Source organism: Sorex araneus, chromosome 4 (assembly GCF_027595985.1).
Source record: "Sorex araneus isolate mSorAra2 chromosome 4, mSorAra2.pri, whole genome shotgun sequence".
Classification (NCBI taxonomy): Eukaryota; Metazoa; Chordata; class Mammalia; order Eulipotyphla; family Soricidae; genus Sorex; species Sorex araneus.
In genome coordinates, this window is record NC_073305.1 from 143,833,712 (window position 1) to 143,856,640 (window position 22,929).

At 42.0% G+C, this 22,929-nt stretch overlaps 1 protein-coding gene across 1 annotated transcript in view; it reads left to right on the forward strand.

Annotated features, from left to right (window-relative positions):
* The first annotated feature begins 12,643 nt into the window (after nt 1–12,643).
* SLC35F1 (solute carrier family 35 member F1) overlaps nt 12,644–22,929 on the forward strand; it is a 481,371-nt gene continuing 471,085 nt past the window's right edge. Inside the window, exon 1 of the mRNA XM_055135200.1 lies at nt 12,644–13,019. Coding sequence (XP_054991175.1) covers nt 12,781–13,019 — 239 coding nt within the window. The 5' untranslated portion in view covers nt 12,644–12,780. The remainder of the gene's footprint in view (nt 13,020–22,929) is intronic.

Genomic DNA, 22,929 nt, shown 5'->3' on the forward strand with positions numbered 1-22,929 from the left:
TTATCACTTTTTGGCATCTATCCTATAACAGAAAATCACTACTTTGAAAGGACATATGCACACGTATGTTCACTGCTGCATTTACTAAAAGAGCCAAGATATGGAAACAGCCCAAATACCCAACTGTGGATGAGTGGATCAAGAAGTTGTAGTAGGGTATACCATGCATCTGTAAGAAAGAACATGGTCTTGCAATTTGCAGCAGTGTGCATGGAACTAGAGTATATCATGCTGAGTAAAACCAGTCAGAAAGAAAGCGGTCCATACAGAATGATCTCTCTCATATGTGAAAATTAAAAGATGCACAGCAAGGTATCAACAAAGAGCCAAAGGCAACACAACCAAAGAATTGATCTACACAATTGAGTTGCAGGGGTTGAGAGAGGCATCAAGGAGGGAAGTGGGTACAACTACTGATGGGTGTGGTGTTAGAATCCTGTGCTTGGGAAACCATCATTAACAATATTGCAACTTACAGAATCTCAATCAATAAAAAAAGCAAAAATCAAAAAACAAAACAAGTTCTCCAAGTAACACAGAACTCTGTGAGTCACAGCAGAGCAGCCTGGGCAGCTGCCTGTGGGGATGAGGAAGGAGCTCACTCCTAGCTCTTCTCAACTGATCTGGACCAGCCCTCCCCCGAATGATCCCCAGGGGAACCCTGCTGCCCAGAAGAGTGGCCTCAGGGCTAGAAGAGCAGCCCGGGGGTACAAAAGCTTGCAAGGTCCAGAGCAAGGCCCAGGGCACCACAGGCTTCAGGACAAAGGAGGGGAAAGGAAAGCAGCCGAGAGAGAGGAGACTGTCTGCTCAGGTATGCCCAGCATACACCCTTACCTCACATGCTCACAGCGGCTTTGGGTCCTGAGGATTCTCATCTCACCATTTCCAGAATGTTCAGCAGAGGCTAATAGCAGCAGATGCTCCTTAACAAGAGACCATTAACAGTTTGGCTGGGTGACCTTGTGTTGCAGCAGCTGGCTGGGAGCCCCAGGGTGGGCTGCTGGAGGTGCGTGTCTTTTATCTATCCCTCTCATTGATAGCAGGTTGTCTCAAGAGCCTGCACTTAGCAGACCTAGACGGAAATCTGCCTGAATTTGCAACTTTTTAATATTCGAGGTGCCTTTTCTTTAAAGGTGTTTGAAATGGAAAATTAAAGATCATATTTTAGCTTCAGATTTGTAAGCCATTCACATCCGCTGCCACTTAACATGGGAAATCAAGATAGCGACCCACAAGTCAATTGTAATGCAAGGCAGCTTTTCCAGTACAGTGTTGAAAAGCATATCTTTTTGTCAGAGAATAGAAAAGCAGGAATTCAAGTCATGGGTGATTTCATTGGTTAAGGAAGCAGGTAAAGGTGGAATGTGTAGATCAAGGAACCTAAAGAGGAAAACGTGCACAGCGGTCTTTGCATCTGGCTTTTCCCACTTAGTGTAATGTATCTGAGGTTCATGTATCTCATAGTATATATCAGAAGTTGGCTTCTTAATATTGTAAGGTTTTATTATGATTATTACACACTTATTTCTGATGATTCATCTGCCAGTTACTAGAGATTTAGATTCTTTTCCAGTGGTTGGTTAATATGAATAATGCTTCTATCAATATTTGTGTGCAAGTCTTCATTGTGGTATATGATTTTATTTCTCTAGAGTACACATCTAGGCATGGGATAACCGGATCAAGTTGTAAATTTATTAACATTTTAAGAATCTGCCAAACTGTTCTTCAAAGTGGTGTCACCATTTTCTTTTCTCAGCACTATTCTTTGAGTTCTCTTGTTGTTGTCTTTAAAAGCATTATTATTATAGTCATCCTAGTGGGTGTGAAATGGCAACTCATTGTGATTTTAATTTGCATTTCCAAAAAAACTATTGGTGCTAGTTATCTTATTTTCTGGCTGGTGGGGATGGGGCATACTCCTTGCTCTGTTGCTCAGAGATCACTTCTGGAGGGACTCAGTCACCATCTGGGGTGCTGAGGATTGGACCTGGTGGGCTTTGTACAAGGCAAGTGCCCTACCGCATTCAATTATCTTTCTAATCTTTATGGAGTTGCTTGGTTCTTCTTCCTGAGTTGCAAGAATTCATTATGTAGTCTGGGTACATGTTCTTTATCAGATCTATTTTTTTTTCTTTTTGGATCACACCCGGCGATGCGCAGGGGTTACTCCTGGCTCTGCACTCAGGAATTACCCCTGGTGGTGCTCAGGGGACCATATGGGATGCTGGGAATCTAACTCTGGTCGGCCGCATGCAAGGCAAACGCACTACCCGCTGTGCTATTGCTCCAGCCCCCAGATCTATTTTTGACAAATATTTTCCTCCTGATCTATTGCTTTTATGTTCATGTTGTCTAAAAGTGTTTTTGTAAATAAAAAGGTTTTGGAATTTGATAAAGTTTATTTCCATTTAAAAAGTTTGTTTATGGACCATACTTTCATTCTCATAGCAAGGAAAATTTTGCCTAAATTAAGATCTCTAAAACTTTATCTTATGTGCTCTCCTAAAAACCTAGAGGACCACCTGTTGTGACCTAAAAACCCCAAAAATAAAAAGGTTCTACTCTTAGATTTGTATCTATATATAGATCATCTATTTGGAGTAAATTTTGTGTACTTCATGAGACAAAGTTCTTGTCTATATTTTTTATTAGATATCCAATTGTCCCAGTACTACTTCTTGCAAAACCTAATCATTCCGAACTGAATTTTCTTGGTAAATCACTCAATCATAAATCTAAAAACCTATTTTCTGGACACTCTATTCTGTTTCTTTTATCTATATGTCTATTATTAATTAGTTATTATTATACTCTCTTGCTAATCCTAGTTTGGCAGTGTTTTAAAAGTGAGGAGTGAAATCCCCCTAATTTTGTTCTTTTCAACAATTATTTTGTCTATACAGGTATTTTTCATTCTCATAGAAATTTTAGGATCAACTTAGCAAAACAAAATCTAGAAGGATTTTAATAGAAATTGTATTTGATCTGTAAATATTGGAGGAATATCGACATATTTACAATATTACATAACAGTGTTGTTTTTAACAATGTTATGGGTTTTTTGTCCTTCCTTCCTTCCTTCCTTCCTTCCTTCCTTCCTTCCTTCCTTCCTTCCTTCCTTCCTTCCTTCCTTCCTTCCTCCCTCCCTCCCTCCCTCCCTCCCTTCTTTCTTTCTTTCTTTCTTTCTTTCTTTCTTTCTTTCTTTCTTTCTTTCTTTCTTTCTTTCTTTCTTTCTTTCTTTCTTTCTTTCTTTCTTTCTTTCTTTCTTTCTTTCTTTCTTTCTTTCTTTCTTTCTTCATCCTTAGTATTTTACAGGTAGGTTCATGCTGTCTATGAAAAGAGAAACTTTTATGTTTTCCTTTCCTGTCTGAAGGCCTTATATATTTCTTTCTTGCTAATTGAGCTGGCTAGTTTCCCCAAGCACAGCATTGAGTAGAATTGATGAGAAGATATTCATAGTTCATTCCTGACCCTGGGGCACAATCCATCTTTAAATATTAAATATGACTTTTACTATAGCTATTTAATAATAATCTTTTATATTCAGGAAATGCTCTTCTATTACAAGTGTTTTAAAAGAATTTATCATACATAGATGTTAGATTTTGTCAAATGTTCATGAAGACTATTTTTAATTCTACTAGCATAGTGTATTGCATTAATAATCAGATGCTAAGTTTTGCATTCCTAGGATAAATCTTATTTAATCATCATCATCATCATCATCCCGTTGATCCTCGATTTTCTCAAGTGGTCTCAGTAATCTCTCCATTCATCCTAGCCCTGAGATTTTAGAAACCTCTCTTTACTCATCCTTCCCAATGGTGCTACATTGGAGGCTCTTTCGGGATCAGGGGAATGAGACCCATCATTTTTACTGGTTTTGGCATATGCCACAGGGAGCTTGCCAGGCTCTTCCATGCAGACAGGAAACTCTCAGTAGCTTGCCAGGTTCTCCAAGAGGGAGAACTAGGCTATAAGATGTCGCTTCGAGGCGCAAGCTTTGGGAGTTTGGTTTTATAGTCTCTGGATGTTGGCTGTTGATGGGATTACACAGCAGGGGCAGTTTCTGGGTGTGACCACCTAGCTACTGATCATGGTATATAATCTTTGTTATGTGTTGCAGTTGGCTTACAAATATTTTGTTCAGAAACTTTGCATCTATAATTATGATGGATATAGATCTGACTTTATATTAGTCACCAAGTCTAAAATAGCTTTGATATTTTCAATTATTGTTTTAATTTAAGTATAGATTATTTTTTGCTTTTTGGGTCACACCCAGTGATACTCAGGGTTTACTTCTGGCTCTGCATTTAGGAATTACTCCTGGTAATGCGTAGGGGACCATATGGGATGCCAGGGATCGAACCCAGGTAGGAAATGTGCAAAGCAAATGCCCAACCCACTGTAATCTCATTCCAGACCCTGAAGTATATAGTTTGCTGATTTTATTTTGCTTCTGTTTTGGGGCCACACCAGGTTTGCCACTGGATTACTCCCAATGGTGTTCTGGGGATTGACAGGGGTCAGTGGCATGCAGTTAAGCTGCCTTAACTGCTCTACTATTTCTATATCCTATGAACTGGTTTTTAAAAATCAAAAGAATAATTTTTGGGGATGTCCTGTAATTAATCCTACGGTTTCACATCTGTGAGGCATGTATTTTACCACTGAGCCACATTTCTGGCCCAATGAGATTATTTCTCCATATGTAAAAATTATTTGAAAGTTTAATTTCAATTTATTGAAACACAGCTGAATTCATTATTTGTTTATTGTCTACAGCTGCACTCATGCTGCAACAGCAGAAATTTTGCAACTGAAATGATATGACAAAGCCCACACTCTTTGTTATTTAATTTTTTTGTTTTTTTTTAATAGTGTAGGAGCACTGCTATTTATTCAGCCATTGATTCAACTGATTGAATTGCACATTAACTCCACATTACTTTTTTAAAAATTTTACTATTATAAATTAGTCCACAATGGGCTGGAGCGATAGCACAGCGGGTAGGGCATTTGCCTCGCACACCGCTGACCTGGGTTCGATTCCTCTGTCCCTCTCGGAGAGCCTGGCAAGCTACAGAGAGTATTCTGCCTGCCCCCCACCCCCCCCACACACTCCTTTTGGGCATTGTGATTTGCAATACAGATACTGAAAGGTTATCAGGTATGTCCCTTTACCTACTTTCAACACTCAGTTTCTGTCGAAAATAATCATTTTTTAATTATTACTGTATTTGGTCCCTTCTCTATCCTCCCATTTCCCTTTCCTCTCCCTCCCGACCCCACTCCGCCAGACAGGCATGTGGCATGCTTCCAACCATTGACCAGTCCTCCTGGCCCTTATTTTAACTTGCCTTGGATATTAGTCTCATATTACATATTATTTTTTATATCCCACAAATAAATGCTATCATTCTATATCTGTCCCTCTCCTTCTGAGTAATTTCACTCAGCATGATACTCTCATGTCCATCCACTTATAACAATGTTTCAAAACGTAATCTTTTCTAATGTACACAATTTCTTTTAGGCACCCTCTTTAAGGACCCTTCTTTCTGAAACTCTGTCCTCTGAATTCCAGTGGTCTTTGCAGCTTTAAAATCAAAGTCTCTGTCTCTTCCACTTATTGAGACTTCTCTCTGATTAGGTACTATTTTCCTCACACCATGGTCAGGAAAATGCCATCAGAGTGAGTACTGATACAAACTTAGGGATAATTTAAAGGGCACCATGATTTACAGAGTTATTCATAGTTAAATTTCAGGTATATAATGTTTGAGCACCAATTCCACCACCAATGTCAACTTCCCTCCAACTTCCCTTGTGTCCTCCAGGGTCCCTCCCACCCTGCAGCCAGCCTCCTTGACAGGCACATTTTAAAGTTTGGTTATTGTACTTTGGATCACATGCTTTCAGCATTGCTGGCTCTGTGGTTTAGATGTATACATATACCGCACTTTTACTGACTGATGTGCTGGAGGCTTCTGACCTGTCCATTACTTCCCATTCACCTCTTATTCCCCATTCCCAAATTTCTTTCCTTCCTCGTCTTTCTCCTTGTTATACCTTAGAGTCAAGGGTTTTCTAAATATCCCATCTTAAACATCTCACATGCCTTCATTCTGTTATTTTATTTGCCCCAGATAAGTGATTTAAATAATTTAAATTTAATAATTTAATAATTTAAATAAATAATTTAAATAAATCATTCTGTGTTTGTCCAAGTTGCAGCAAATTGCATGATTTTGTTATTGCTTGTAGCTGCATAGTACTCTAGTGTGTGTATGTGTGTGTGTATCATACTTTCCTAACCCACTCATCTCTTGTTAGTCACTTGATTCCCTAGCTATTGTGCTGAACACTGCAATGAATAACGTGCATATGTCCTTTTGAATGAACGTTTCTGTGTCCTGGGTGTAGATACCCAGAAGAGAGGATCCCTGGGTCATATGGCAGCTCAATTTTTAATTTGAGAAATCTCCATATTGTTTTCCGTAAGACTTCAATCAGACAACATACCCACTAGCAATGGCAGCAATGGGTGAGCGTTCCTTTATGCCATATCCCTGCCAACATAGATTGTTTTCAGTGTTGTTGTTGTAGTTGTTTGATATGTGTCATTCTCACTAGTGTGAGATGTGAGGTGATATTTCTACATCATGGTTCATCTTTCCATAATAAAAAGTGATGCTGAGCACTTTTTCGTGAGCCTTTGGCCATCTGTCTTCTTTCACAGAATATCTGTTCATTTTCTTATTGTGCATTGATAGAGTTTTTGGATATTTTGTGAACTTTGTGAATATACATCCAGGATATGAAGATTTTATCTGATGTGTTATATTTTCTCCCATTCAGTTGGGTATCGTTTAATATTAGGAAAAATTTTATGTGATATTGTGCATTATTCATATATTTTTTTTCTAATAGATCATAGCCTTAGACTGATTACCATCTAATATTTTATGTAGCTTTAGAGCTTTTTTATGGATCTAGTTAATTAGTATAAATTCTACTACTTTTTACTCCACAGTGTTTAGGTTAATATTTTTAAATATACTTAAAAATTTTTAAATACATTGTTTTGAAAATGTTATAACAAATGTTATGACAAATGTTTTAATATAAATTATTTTTGTCTGCTTATGTACTGGAGGGTAAACTATGTTATTATTCAGGTGTTGTTTTAGTAGTGAAAACACATAACCAGAGAGCTTTTAATTGCCTAAAATTAGCCCAGCTATTCAGTAGAATTGGAAGAAAAACAGATTTCTTCAGATCAGCTTCTACTAAACATGTGCCCCCTACTATCAAAAGTCAGCAAATAAATTTCATGTAAAAGTTTCTACAATTTTTTACCCCCAAATTTTAACTCAATAATCTTGAAGGCAAAAGTTTTAGAGCTAGAAAGTTGAATTATGCACTGTAAAAATAAAATCAGTTTTTATGAGGGTTGGGATGGGGTTTTGGTTCTCTATTTAAAGAATTAATAGCTACTTAAAATTGTGAGACTTTCTGAGCTATTACTAAGGACTGAGTGTGTCGCCTCAAAATTTTTGTGTTGTAACCTATTTCACATTTTGATGGTATTTGGAGTAGTAGTGTCTTAGACACGTGATTAGGCCATGAAGGAAAGGCTCTCATGACTGGGATTTTTTTCCTTGGAAGAAGTGAAATGAGAGACAAGATCTTTTTTCACCTTGTGTGGGTGCAGAAAGAAGGTGACTATCATGTGCAAACCAAGAACGATATCCAATGTTCTGTCACCTTTATCTTGGACTTTCGATCTCCAGATTTGTGAGAAGTAAAATGTTTGTGGTTAATATCACCTAATGAGTAGTATTTTGCTACAGCAACTCAGAGTGATTTATATACAAATCACACATATTTTTTGGCTAGTATCTTGGTGTTTTAAAATTATCTTGATTTGGGTTTGAGAGATAATACAGGGCTTAAAGTGCTTTCCTTGAAATAGGAAGACCCTGGTTCTAATCTCCAGCACTGCATATGATCACTTGAATGCCACCAGAGGTCACTCCTGAGCCCAGAACCAGTATCATCCCCATACCTCCCAAGCCCTCTGGCTGTGATCTTCAAGTTCCCCTACATTAAAAATAAGTTACTATGGGGCTGGAGCAATAGCACAGCGGGTAGGGCGTTTGCCTTGCATGTGGCCAACCTGGGTTCGATTCCCAGCATCCCATATGGTCCCCTAAGCACCTCCAGGAGTAATTCCTGAGTGCAGAGCCAGGAGTAACCCCTGTGCATTGCCAGGTATGACCCAAAAAGCAAAAAAAAAAAAAAAAAAAAGTTACTAAATGAAGTAATCTTGGCTCATAACAGATGAAACTGAACTGCTGATTTAGCCCCTGAATGTGGCTATAAGCACTTATATGTCATCATCAAAGATAGACCACAATATATTTGAAAATGCAACACTTATAAAATGATATTTAGAACTTTTTAACTTATAAAAGTGTGGTCTGACCCCAGAAAATTAGCCATATTCACAAGTTAGCAACACAATCTTTTTTATAACCCTGCATCTCTTTTATCAGTAAGGGTCATAATAATAAGCAATATTCTGAGTTTCCTCTGAAGGAATACATTTCTAATATATAAATGTACATAAATTAATAGAAAAAGGCTGCTAAATGTCTAAATAGTTTTTTAAACTGGATGCTTTTTATCTATTTCCCTGACCTATACCTTCTTTTTTTCATACCCACTATTACTATCTCTGGACTACTGTTGATTGAAGTTCTATTTGATCTTCACTTTTTTAATCTACTTTTTGGGCATAACTTTTAGATGCTATTCATTCTATTCATTTTCACTTTCCCCTCTCCAATAATGTACTGCCAGAATTTTGTTGTATTCTACTGCATGAGTTCAATTACTATACATGAGCCAAAACTCTGTCATTCAATATTTGGGTGTCTCTGTGTCTAGGATTGAACCCAGAATCTCATACATGTGAGGCATGTACTCTATCCTTACCCTATATTCCCTGTACCATGAAGTTATATTATTCAAGATGCCATGTTTTTAGGAGTGTGTGTTGAGCAGATTAAACCAGGCATAAAAGATAAAAATAGTAAGGGAATGACACAGGGAAAGCACATGGGCCACTGGGCAATTGCAGCCATATAAGCAATTCCAAGTAAATGCTCAGCCATTTGGGGAGCGTCATCAGTCACTTTTGGAATAACTTTGATGCTTTTATTCAATACAACATGCAGGTGCAGTCTATGCTAAGCAGATTGGTCAAAATGCCTGCTGACTCCCAGGTTTGGAACACAGGCAAACTGCACTTTCTCCAACATGCACGGAAATGTCTTCAAAGTAAGTTACATTAAAGAAATGGAGCTAAGATCTTGCCTTCTAAAGGACTTTAATAGAGCTAGCAGATATCTCATGTGAAACTCAGATGAGCTAATAGATGGGATAATATATTGAATAGAATAGAAAATTTCAATATATTAATTTTCAATCATGCTGCTAATGATGGTGAGGAGAAGTAAATTGAATATAAGTTTGATCCTGGACTCCACATGCCACCACTAAAAAGCTACACAGAAATCCTTTACCTGAAGCATTTTATCTCTTCCTTTTTGTTCAGAGCTGATGGAGAATATTTTTATAGCTAAAGGGCAGTAGAAAAAATGGAAAACTAGCCTTCCTCATAGTTCTTCTGTTTAATCCATGTCAGACATACTACTATGCCACCTATGCTTTTGACACTTGTTTCCCTGTCTCTCACATGCCATTTACGTACTTTTTAGGAAATGGAGAATAATTTGGAGGATAAAAGGGGTCTGATCAGCATCTTTGTAATAATGTAGAATAATAAGATGTGAGACTGGGGGTAATTTTCTAGTCTACTAGTGGGATTGAAATTTATATCTTTCATATAAATCATCTCCCAGTTTGGTTTTCTCCCTCAGTGGAGAAATATTTAGATCATTTGGATTCAGTCATCCCTCTAGAGAAACGACCAAATGTAAATGCAGACCCTGAAATGGAGACACAGCACAGAGTTGTGACATGCCAAAAACATTCAAAGGGAAGCAAGCCAGAAGGGAAGAAAAAGGTATGAAGTAACCAGTCATTCAAGGCAGACACCTGAAATTACCATAAATATTGTTTTAATAGAGAGATTCGTACCATGATTTGCTGCCAGGTTCAGCTGGAGTGCTTTTTATTCACATCTACATTTAGTGGGTATCTCAAGGGCAAACTCAACTGTGAACTATCTGAATTTTAATGCTCATGAGGTTATAAGCTTTGGTCCTGTATGTAATAATTCTTCAGTTTCTTTCACAAATCTGAAGTGGGAAAATTGACGAATGACGGTTGTTGGGGAAGAAGAAAAGAGTGTGTTAATTATGAAAGGGAACTGTTCTAATTTGGCTTAATTTTTTTTTGTGGTATTAAAAAGACCTTAGGGGTATTTCAGGTCGTAACTGGGATTTATATGAATTAAAATCTAGATTGAGTTCACACGGGTAAAATAAAAAAAAAAATCTAGATTCAAAAGCATTTAAAGGGATGAATACTGGAAGTTTCTTACCCAAACAAAAACATGATCTTTTTATCCTCCCTTCCCCCCCATAGTTAGTTTGTTTCTTAAATACTATTTTCTTTAAAAAAATTAAAATAATTTCTTGCTTTCCCTACCTCTATTGATACCATTTCTTGATGACTGGGGGGTAGGGGTGGGGGGAGTTTGACACATACTTGGTTGAAGTTCTTGCTGGGAGTGGCACATCAGGAACAGTGTCACATACTCAGACCTAGTACTTACCACACGCTATGGTGCTTGCAAGTGTGTTGGGGAAGGGAGTGACACTCTAGGAATGCTCACATACATCTTGGTTGTAGTGTTGATCAAGCTTTAGACTTGCTTTAGACTGTCCCTGATGTTTGCCCAGGGGTTGCACCTCTGGCCACAGCGCTTGCACATCTTTGGAGTTGCAGTGCTTGCTGGGGTCTGACCTTTCCATTGTGGTGCTCACACACCTGACTACAATGCTGTCAGACGGTGGCTTGCAGTGCCAGGGTTCACTGGCAGCAGAGCTGCACAAACATCAGAGCTGCCAGGCATAAACACCAGCGCTGCCAGGATCTTGCTGGGCACATACAGTGCATTGGCTATTAAATTAACAGCCTGATGCTTGCAAAGAGGTATTTTAGTCACTGAGCCATCTCCTGGTCCCTCAGCCCCCTTGAATATTCTTTTTCTCCCCAAACTGAATTTTGTCTGGCGAGTCCTATCACCATTGCTTTACTGGCTTCCAGTGCATTTGGGTTCAGTGATACTACGAGTCTGTTTTTCTGTAAACACCCTGATAAACACATCCAGGGCAAGTAATTTCATATAATAAACTGAAATAGAAACTATATTATTTTCAAAATGCATATTATTTTTTCTCCGTAGGATCCTCAATAAGAATAAAGAAAAAACGTGAAAATATATCTTTAAGTGAGCTATTAATTGGGATCTGGAGCAGTCGGTTTAACGGTTGCCTGTGGCGGAGATCAGTTTCCTGGTTCAGGTCGAAGATACCTGTCAGATACACGGACTTTTCCCCTCCTGGGACTAAAGATCCTCCCATCAGGGTACAGCAAGAGGCCCCGCCACCCTCAGCCCCCGCTGCGTGCTTTGACACCCTTTAACTGTTCCAACACCACGAGGAGAAAGATTCAAATGAAGAAGACCAGTTGCACAGAAGAGACTGCGTCTCAGAATTTAAGAAACTTGCTTAATTTCCGAGGCACAAATGGAAATCAAATCTGCCTACGTTCTTGTCGGAGTGCTGCAAAGCAGACGTTTGGGGTTGGTCTGATGTGCCTTTTCCAGTCAACTAGAATAATACGTTAGTTGTCAAATTCCCTCTAAGCTCATAAAGCAAGATGTGCCATTCCCTTTAGAAGACTGAGGACTTTGAGTTTGGGGTTTGAGTTCCTAGCCAGGTCCTGGGTTGGCATCCTGTCGCTGTCCCGGGCAGGTGGTGCTAGATTCCTCAGCATCTCGGCAGGAACGGGGAGTCCCCGGTCACTGGAGCGGGGGTGGGGGTGGGGGGTCTGTCCCCAGAGCCGTAGAGGCAAACAGACCGAAATCCAGCGGAGCAGACCCGCCACCCTGCAGGTGGGCCTCCAGGGGACTGGGGAGAAGAAGAGGGTCGCGGCGGTGAGACCCTCGGGAGCGCCCTCTGGCGAGAACGGAGCGCGCGAGTCCCCGGCCCGGCCCCCTCCCGCCCCCGGCGCAGCTGAGGCGCCCCCGCCCGGCTCTCGGGGTTCATTCTCCGTCTCTCACTCCGCGAGCCACAGACGGCGCTTTCCCAGGGAGCCCGGCCCCGGGGGAGGCGACGCCGGCACGGCCGCTGCCGCTCGCGGGCGCAGTCGGGACCCCGGCCCCGCCCGCGCGGCGAGTCCCCCGAACGGACGGGGCAGCTCGGCAACCCTCCCGCGACATCCCCCTCCTGCACCGGGCGGCCACTTGGCGGGCCGGGCGAAGACTTGGGGGACGCGGCTCGGGAAGCAGCCGGGAGGCGGCGGCCGGGTGTGGGTGCGCGCCCGGGCTCTGGAGCGGAGCGAGGGGCCGGCTGGGCGGCGGCGGCGGCTGCCTGCGGCCGTCACCGCGGGGACCTTCCCGCCTCGCGGCCGCCTCCCCGCGCCGCGGCCGGCCGGGTCTTCTGCGTGTTCCCGGGCCCGGTGCGGGCGCACCATGCGCGGGGCTGCGTTCTGATCGCCGCCGCCTCCGCCGCGATGATCCCGCCCGAGCCCCCTCAGCAGCAGCAGCAGCAGCTGCAGCCGCAGCAGCCGCAGCAGCAGCAGCAGCAGCAGCAGCACCAGCAGCACCAGCAGCTGCAGCCGCCACCGCCGGCCCCGCCGAACCATGTGGTGACCACCATCGAGAACCTGCCGGCCGAGGGCAGCGGCGGCGGCAGCCTGTCCGCGTCCTCCCGGGCCGGCGTGCGCCACCGGATCCGCAAAGTGCTGAACAGGTGAGCGGCGGCCGCGGGGTCCCCTCTGGACGGGTCGTGGCCGGCCCGCACGGGGGGCGACGGCGCCACGATGCGCCCCGCGCTCGCCGAGAGGCCGCGGCAGCTTTGTCCCGGAGCCCGACGTTTCGGGGGGCGTTGTGTGTGTGTGTATGTGGGGGTGGCGGGGGGATGCCCAGCGAGCGCCGGGCATGCAGGCTGGTCCGAGGCGGGAGTTCGGGGAGAGGCGGGGTTCTGCCTGCCCGGGTGCCAGGTTCCGCACTCACACCCTGGCCCACGCGTGTCGTCCCACTCCCCCTTTTCTGCCCGCACCCCAGCTTGGCGCGCTAGGGGCCGAGGGGGGGGGGCGGCGGAGGGGACCCCGGAGAGGGCCGGCGCGGGAGCGGGAAGGGGCCCGGGCTGCGGGGATGGCGTGCAAGTGGCTGGCCTCGCGCTGTCGCCTGCCCCGCCCCGAAGTCTCCGACCTCGGGGTTCAGGCTGAAGACCCGGCGGGACGGGAGACCCACTTTTTTTTTTTTTCTTGCCTGCCCCTCCGGCGGTGGCTCTCACTCTTTAAGGTTGGGGGGTGGTGGGGGTCGGAGGGAAGACGGGCAAGCGGAGGCTGGAGGCCTGGACCAGACGCCGGCAAAGTGCAGAAAAAGATTGTGCGAGGGAAGAAGCGCCGGGTTGTTCCCGAGCCGCTTCAAGCCCGAGCGGACGCCGGGCGCCTCCACTACTGGAATCTGCGCAGTGGAGGCAGCGAGGACGCGGCGTTTTAGGATCAGAACCCCTGGTGCACACGCAGAGGGACCCCCGAGTCTTACTGGGATGTCTCAGGGACCGGTTCTACTTCAGAAACTTGAAATGGTGGAAGGGCTGACCCCCAAATCCCCTGGAGAATGGGTTTCGTGGACCGTGATTTTGCGGTGCGGCGTGCTTCCCAGTGCATCAGTAGGGGGAACTCGCACGGCACCGCTGTGCACACAGGTTTCTGTGCGGCACTGTTTGGGGGAGCTGAGATTCCCCGAGGAATTCACATCGCGCACTCTGGGGTATATAACTCTTGTGGGGACCAAAATGTGTGCAGAAATAAAATCTTGGTGGCGGGTGTGTGGGGCGGGGGATGGGGGGGGAATCATTTTAGGAGTTAGGTTTTGTTTAGTTATATAGGGACCCAAATCATTTAAGAGTCCTTTGTGAAGACCTGAGGTGTATTCCAGCTTACTTGTGGGACCCTCTGTACGTTCCCATTTAATATTAAACACAAAGGAATACACTCTGAAGTGAGACCACTTGGTAATTGAAAGTCTGACTTTTACTTTCCCTCGGTTTGTAGTTCAGAATAATATCTTTCAAAGCAATGTATTTAAAAGATGATGAGTGAATGAACCAAGAAGGTGCTGGCAGTATATATCTTACCTAGGTTTCCAGTTCTTTTTAAATATCTGTGGTATTTAAAAATTTAAATACCAGAGTATTGATATACAAAAAGAATATGCATTTAGAAAATTTGATGTGTGCGGGCCATATGAACCAAGGACTACTACCTGCCTATGTGTTTTGGACTCTGTGTGTGTGTGTGTGTGTGTGTGTGTGTGTGTGTTGGGACATCTGTGCTGAGCATCACATATGGGGCCTCACACTTACAAGGCATGTAATAGAGCACTTAAGTCATATTCTCAATCCTCAAAATACGCTTTTCATTTTAATTTTCCTCATCAAGCTAAAAACCTGACGTAATGCTTTATTGATTTTTGCTTAATTATGAGTTATCACTGATTCTTTGAGGGTTATTCTTGGTGTATACTGAATCTTAAAGTTCAGGATAGCAAAATGACAAGTAGAAGTGAAGGGGCTTGGAGTATGTGGTGTTGGCTTTTCTCTGCCATAACAAGTCATATGATTTGAGGTAGGGGCTTTTTTGTCTCCTTGGGTCTCCATTTCTACACATGTAACATGTTTTGCGATATTTCTCTCACCTCCTTCATGTTTTGGAGAGTTAAATGAGGTAATGCTAAGGAAAAATAATTTGGAAGGTTTGAAAGTCTGCATGAATTCCTCTATTCATCTGGTTTCTGTGTCCAGAGGTCTGTGGAAGCAGCATTAGCACACAGCTTGGAGTCCTGGCATGTGGTGGGTAGATATTTGTGGCTGAGTCCTATTTGATCTGTGGCATGAGTTGTACTATTTCTAACTTATAGGCAAGAATTTGGGTGGAAGTGCAAGGTCAGTGACACTCATTGCAGGCACATCTGTAAAGAAACCCTAAGGTTTTGTCTTTCAAATATCTAAAGCCTTCGGTATAGAATTATACCAGATTATATACTGAGTGAATGCTTTTCCATTATCTTTAAAGAATAACAAGAAAATATTTTCTTCGAAAAATAGCACCTATCATAAGAGGACTGAAAAAAAAAGTAAGAATAAATGCAAGCCGCCCAATGGGATTTATTTTTACACCATGATTATGTCAATAGGAGACAAGTTAATAATGGCTTCTGAGATACTGGCTCTAAGTAAAACCAAGAGTTTGGTGGATGGTGGAATTTTATTTTATATTTTCCAAAATTACTTTTTCTGGGTGGAGATTTGGGCTACACCTAGATGCTGTGTTCAGGTACTATTCTTGGTTCTGTGATCAGGAGTAACCACTGGTGGAGCTCAGAGGACCCTATGCAGTGTCACAAATATATATATATATATGTACATATATATATATAGCTGGGTCAACTATACATAAAGATAGTCTATCTTCTTACCTCTCAGGCCTGAGAACAGAATTTTTTTTTTTTTTTTTTTTTTTTGCTTTTTGGGTCACACCCAGCAATGCTCAGGGGTTACTCCTGGCTTTGCACTCAGGAATTACTCCTGGCGGTGCTTGGGGGACCATATGGGATGCCGGGGATCGAACCCGGGTCGGCCGCGTGCAAGGCAAACGCCCTACCCGCTGTGCTATCGCTCCGGCCCCCTGAGAACAGAATTTTAAAGATCCTCGGCGAGGCCTTAGATTCCTCTTTGTTTCAACTCACCAAATGTGTTGGATGAAGTAGTGACGACTAAATGTTAACTGGGGCGTAATCATATGCATCTTTGTTCATTTTCTAAAAGATTTAGATCACCTTTTGACTTCCTTTTCTGCTCTTTTATTTTTCTCTTACTGTTTCTTTAAGACTTCAGTTTTCTTTAGTGGTGTTGTCCTTTAAGTTTTTCTAGGCATTGATTTTTTCCTTTTATATATCTTTGGCATGCAGTAGCATACTTACTAGCAGAAGGTGAAGTTGCAAATCTGAAAGTTTTAAGCCAATATGAAAAGTATCCCTCCAACTTTCAGCATCAATCACCATCAATTTGTGATTGATGGTGTTCTATTGCTGTGAGCTGGACAGTAGAATCTCTTCAGAGAAGTAAGGAATAAGGCATGGCACCACTGTTTGTTAGCACATAGCGTCCTAATGGGCAGAAGGGGCAGTGCTGAGGTATACTGAGGATGCTCCTGGAATGAGGAGCGTTAAACCCACCAATGCAAGCCTGTGAACTGTGCAAGACTGCAAGAAGCCTGTAACAAGACTAACCTGCTAATCCAAAGGAAGAAATGCAAACACATCAGTATCTCTAGGAAGCCTGAGTGAGAAAAAGTAAAGAGAAGTTCTAACAATCATTAAAGGCTCTTTTTCAAAAGACAGAATGAAAACATTGTTACCTATAAAATCTCCTTTGCACTATCCTTTTATTTTTATTTTATTATTTGCACTGTCATTTTGTTTCCTCAAGTACTTTCTTATCCTTCCCTTTACTTTTCTGACTCATTAGTTGGAATCCTATATTTTGGAGACCTCCAAGTGATGCTAAGTTGGTCCACTAGTGATTTTTAGCCAGATGGCTAGGCCAATTTTGAGTCCAAGAATGTGATGCAGTTTGAGTCCTGAAGATCCAGGGATTGCCTGGGCCATCCTGGCAGTGCTCCTGGGTCACATTTTGTGGTATTTGAGGGCTACTAGGGCTACACTTGACAATATTCTAAGAATAATGTAGTGCCAGGAATTAAACTCTCAGGGTTGGATAGATAGTAAGGATATGCCCTAACCATTGTCCTATCTTCTGGTCCCTAGATTACTACATTTGGTGCTGAACAAGTTTCTGTAGCCAGTTAATAGGATGACACATTTCCCTCCCATCCTATAAAAAATTATTTTGGCAATGGGTTGCATGTAAGAAATACAAGATGATTTGGGGACTATAGAGATAATACAGTGGGAGTGCTTGCCTTGTATGATGCTGAGTTAGGTTTAATTCCTGGTACCCCCATATGCTCCCTGAGCCTTCCAGGAGTAATCACTCAGCATAGAGGCAGGAGTAAGCTCTGAGCACTGCTGGATTTGGCCGAAAAGCCAAAAAGAAAAAACAGAAAAAAAGAAAATATGATTTAAATACTAAAATAATAATTAATTAATTTGTTAAATTTCTAACGATTTAGAACAAGGAAAAACAAGTGACACACTCTTCCTCACTTATTTCTTAGTATGGGACATAGTATTTATTACCCTGCCACAGACAAGTAAGATATAACAAAAAAGAAAATACTTCAAGGGCAACAGATAATGACCCTGTCACAGAAATTGCTGATACAGATAGATTTCATAGAAATAAACCATTGAAGGGCTGAAGAGATAGCTCAAAGGACTAGTTCGCATGCTTTGCATGCAGGAGGGTTCAATCTCTAGCACACGTGATCTCCCAAACACCAAGAAGTGACTCATATAGTCCCTGAGCAGTGCTGGGTGTAACCCAACCAACCCCTTCCTCTCTCCCAAAGAAATATACAAGAGTAGATAATGATCTATACAGTATCTCAGACTTACTTTTCAAAACTAATTACTTTCTTTTGGAAACGTAGCCCTATGATAGAACACATGTCTTGCATACACACACACAAAGATTACTTAAAATGTTTCTGAAAGCAAATGATAGCTATTTTTGTGTTTTAATGTGTGTTCTTTTAATTATATTTTCCTATTTGAATATTATTTTCAGAACTTAACAAAAAATCACTGTGAATTTCTGATTTTTGGCTCACTTTTTTTTTTCTTTTTGGGTCACACCTGGCGATGCACAGGGGTTACTTACTCCTGGCCCTGCACTCAGGAATCATCCCTGGCGGTGCTCAGGGGACCATATGGGATGCTGGGAATCGAACCCGGGTCAGCCGCATGCAAGGCAAACGCCCTACCCGCTGTGCTATCGCTCCAGCCCCTTGGCTCACTTTCTACCCATTAAGAGATACATTGTGCTGTCACAAATCAGAAAGGGGCTTCTATTTTTTTGAGTCCTGTGTGGGCGGAGAAGAGGATATTTAATCATTAGGATTGAACTACTAATGTAACTACTAATGAACTACTAATGTAATGGGCTACGTTTACAATTTATTCATTTGATTGCAGATTGATTTCCAACTTACATTTTGATATATTTTAATAATTTTCAAAATCTGGAGATTTTTCAAATCCAAAGCCAAGGATTCATGGGAGTGTTGGAACAAGCTTGCACAAAATCAATATTCTTGTGGGGGAGTTATTGTCTAACTGGAGTAACTATCTTTTATAGATACTAAAAATTATTTATCAAGGTTGACAAAATATGATAAGCTTAGGAACAGGGTTGTGCTTAGAGTGAGCATCAATTACAGATGAGGAAGACATATGTCATCATTTAGATGATCTTTTCTTATCAAGTGGGAAGGCATTTGCTAAAAAAATTGATGGTGAGGCTCTTCCTCAATCTGCTCCTTCTCACAGATGTCAAAATGAAAGGGGGAAATCAACTGGTGATGAGGATAATTGATATAAAATATCCAAATGTAACCAGGTGGTGTGATGATAAACAGACATTTCTAAAATCAGTAGTAAACAAAGAATGTCTGAAGTTCGCACTTGTTTTTAATTAAGGGCCAGAAGTATAAAATTAAGAGCATCCAGTATACTTTTAATATACAGTGTTTAGAGAAATGAATATTCATTTCAAGAATTGCTTAGATATGATAAAGAAATTGTATATTCCAGTAATTAATGTATACAATAAAATGGATGCATCTTTATGTAATTTTTCTTTGACTTTTTGCTTTCTCTAGATCTTTTAGTGCCAACAAGAACCATCATAATAGATAGCTACTTTGATTGTATCTAACTATTGACATAGATGACGTAGAAAATTGAACTGGATGCTTATTATATCGTTCTAAAGTTAATGCAAAAAGTGATTTATTATTTAGTTGTCATTTCTCATATAAGTAGAATGCACACTGTAAAAGTTCTGCTATCAGATTTTAGTTTAGTTTTCTTATTTACTTGAGTTCAGGCCAGTGAGTATTTACTGCACATTACTCAGACACACTAACTCTTTTTTTTTTTGCTTTTTGGGTCACACCTGGTGATGCACAGGGGTTACTCCTGGCTCTGCACTCAGGAATTACTCCTGGCGGTGCTCAGGGGACCATATGGGATGCTGGGAATTGAACCTGGGTCGGCCGCGTGCAAGGCAAACACCCTACCCCCTGTGCTATCGCTCCAGCCCCACATTTTTTTTTAATTCTTGATTATGTTCTAAAAATGTATTCTTAGGAAGCTACACACCAGTCATGTGTGGGAATATACCCAATAAATATTTGGCATAATTTTTTTTTAATAATGTAGGAGTACTGCTATTTATTCCGCCATTGATTCACTGTATCACTGTATCACTGTCATCCCATTGTTAATAGATTTGCTCGAGCGGGTGGCAGTTATGTTTCTGTTCATCCTAGCCCTGAGATTTTAGCAGCCTCTCTTTACTCTTCCTTCCCAACAGTGTCACACTGGAGGCTCTTTCAGGGTCAGGGGAATGAAACCCATCATTGTTGCTGTTTTTGGCATATCGAATACACCACAGGGAGCTTGCCAGGCTCTGCCATGCAGGCAGGATACTCTCTGTAGCTTGCCGGGTTCTCCTAGAGGGACAACTAGACAATAAGAGATTGCATTCGACAGCCATTGATTAAGCTGATTGAATTGGGCATGAACTCCACATTACTTTTTCTCTTTTTATTCTATTCTGAATGTTAAATTTATTTTATTATTATCCCCCCCACTTTTTTTGATTCACCGTGAGATACAGCTACAAAGCTTTCATGTTTGAGATTCGGTCATATAATTATCAAACACCCATCCCTTCACCATTACACACTTTCCACCATCAAAATCCCCAGTATTCCCTCCCACCCACACACACCCCGTTCCAACCCTTCCCCTGCTTGTGTGGCAGACAATTTCCCGCATACTCTTTTTCTACTTTGGTTACATTTGATATTTCAACACCAGTTTCACCATCACTCAAACCTGCCGCAAAGGCAATGCTAGACGATTTGTTTTGTATTGCTTGTTATGGATAGAATATAATGTCCAGGAAATTCTGTGTTATTCTCTTCTGCGAGCTCTAATTTATAGTCTCTGGGTCTTGGCCATTGATGAGATTACATGGCACCAGGGACAGTTTGTGGTGCCAAGCTTCTGGAAAACTGAGGACCTGTGGGGAGGAGGCCCAGTCCCAACCCAAGCGAGCTTGGAGATTTCAGTCATGGGTTCCCGCATATCTGGGTTTTCTTGCTGGTCCGCTCTCTGGTGAGGTTCATCCTGTTTTGGGTGAGATTTGTGCCGTCTTGGGTGAGGCTTGACCTTGCTATTCTCTATTCTGCTTTCTATTTTTGAGAGTTTGACTCTATTTTAGGTCCTGTGAGTGGAATCATGCAGTTTTTCTTACTGCTTTATATCACTAAGAATAATGACCTCAAGATCTATCCTGAGCTTTCAAGTTTCCTCTATATTCTTGCAAATGACAGGTCTTTTCTACATTTGAAAAAAGGACTAAGTAATACTGTATTGTGTATTTGTGCTATATTCTTTCTTTACTAATCTATTGATGGACATTTAGGTTGTTAATAATTTGGAAGTGACAATGAATGATCAAACTGCTATTCAAGATCTTGCATTTAATTTTTGGAATGATGTAGTTTAGAAGGGATTATTAAGTCATACAGTAATTTTATTTTTAACTTTTGAAGGGATTCTTCATACTGTTTTTTGTACCAGTGGCAGCATTGTATACTTTTTCCAGAAGTACACAAGGGTTCTAATTTCTCCACATCTTTGCCAACAATTCATTCTTTTTCTATTTGTTTTGACTGTGACCATCCTAAGAGATGTGGAGTGATATCTCACATGGTGTTTGATTTGTGTTTCCCTAGTGGTTACTCTTTGAGAACTTTTCTTGTTCACACTTAGGGATGCTAAGGACCATTCTCATTGTTGCACTGTTCATAGGCCACTCCCAGCAGTGTGTGTGTGTGTGGGGGGGGTGGTGGGGACCATGCAGGCCAGAGCATAGATGCAAAGCATGTACTTCAGCCTTTTGAGTATCTCTCCTGCCCCACTGTTGAACAATCCTTTGGATGCTTGCTGGCCACATGACTATTTGTATATCTTTCTTTGGGGCCAATATGACAGAGGATGGCTCTTTCCTCTCCTCTCCTCTCCTCTCCTCTCCTCTCCTCTCCTCTCCTCTCCTCTCCTCTCCTCTCCTCTCCTCTCCTCTCCTCTCCTCTCCTCTCCTCTCCTCTCCTCTCCTCTCCTCTCCTCTCCTCTCCTCTCCTCTCTCCTCTCCTCTCCTCTCCTCTCCTCTCCTCTCCTCTCCTCTCCTCTCCTCTCCTCTCCTCTCCTCTCCTCTCCTCTCCTCTCCTCTCCTCTCCTCTCCTCTCCTCTCCTCTCTCCTCTCCTCTCCTCTCCTCTCCTCTCCTCACACATCCCTTCCCTCCCCTCCCCTCCCCTCCCCTTCCCTCCCCTCCCCTTCCCTCCCCTTCCCTTCCCTTCCCTTCCCTTCCCTTCCCTTCCCTTCCCTTCCCTTCCCTTCCCTTCCCTTCCCTTCCCTTCCCTTCCCTTCCCTTCCCCTCCCCTCCCGCGCTTCCCTCCCCTCCCCTTCCCTTCTCTTCTTCTTTCCCTCTCTCCCACATTCCCTCCCTCCTCTCTTTCACTCTTTCTCTTTTTTGTGATGCCAGGAACCTAGTCCTGACACATTCTTGTGCTCTACTCATGAGCCTCATGGTGAGCCTTTGGGTTTTTTTTTTTTTTTGCTGAAATGTGGAAGTCCTTTATATAATCTGGCTATTAACTCTTAACTAGTTATGTAGTGTTATAGCTTGCAAATTCTTTTGGGGGGTGGAGTTGAGTGCATAAAGGGCTTTGGGCCAGAGCCAGGAGTGCTTATGGACTAGTTCTATATTCTTGACTCTGTGCTCAGGGGTGACCGCTGGTAGTATTGGGGAGATTTCATGTGGTGCTGGGAAAAAACAAGTATGTTGGCAAAGCAATTGCTATGACTCCTGTACTACCTTTCTGTGTCTGTTAGCAAAATTCTTCTTCTATCCTGTTGTTTGCTTTTCTTTTTTACTGTTCATGTTTATGAATTCATTTTTCTGAACTGTTTACTCTGATCTGAGCCTTCTAGTGTAGGACACATGCATGGCATTATTCTTGGCCTAAAGGATGTCATAATCTAAATGGATGACTTGGCATATGTTCTACTATTGAGAGTGAGGTATTGGAATGTGCAAATTAAATTTTTATGTAGAATGCCTAATTGTAGGTTTTCAAATGTTTATACACTGGAATTGTAAAATTATCAATGTGAAATCTTATCTTGTCATTTTAATCTGTAAGGACTACTTGAATGTATGATAGTTCAGAAGAAATTTTATGGAAACAGTAAAAGAAATATATCTTAGATAGATTTTTTTCCCCAGAATAATGTCATTTCTTAATTAGTGGTAACACAAATGTAATTTAAGTATATCATTACTTGTATTTTTGAAAAAAAAATTTGGTTTGATTTTGGGCCATATGTAAGACTACTG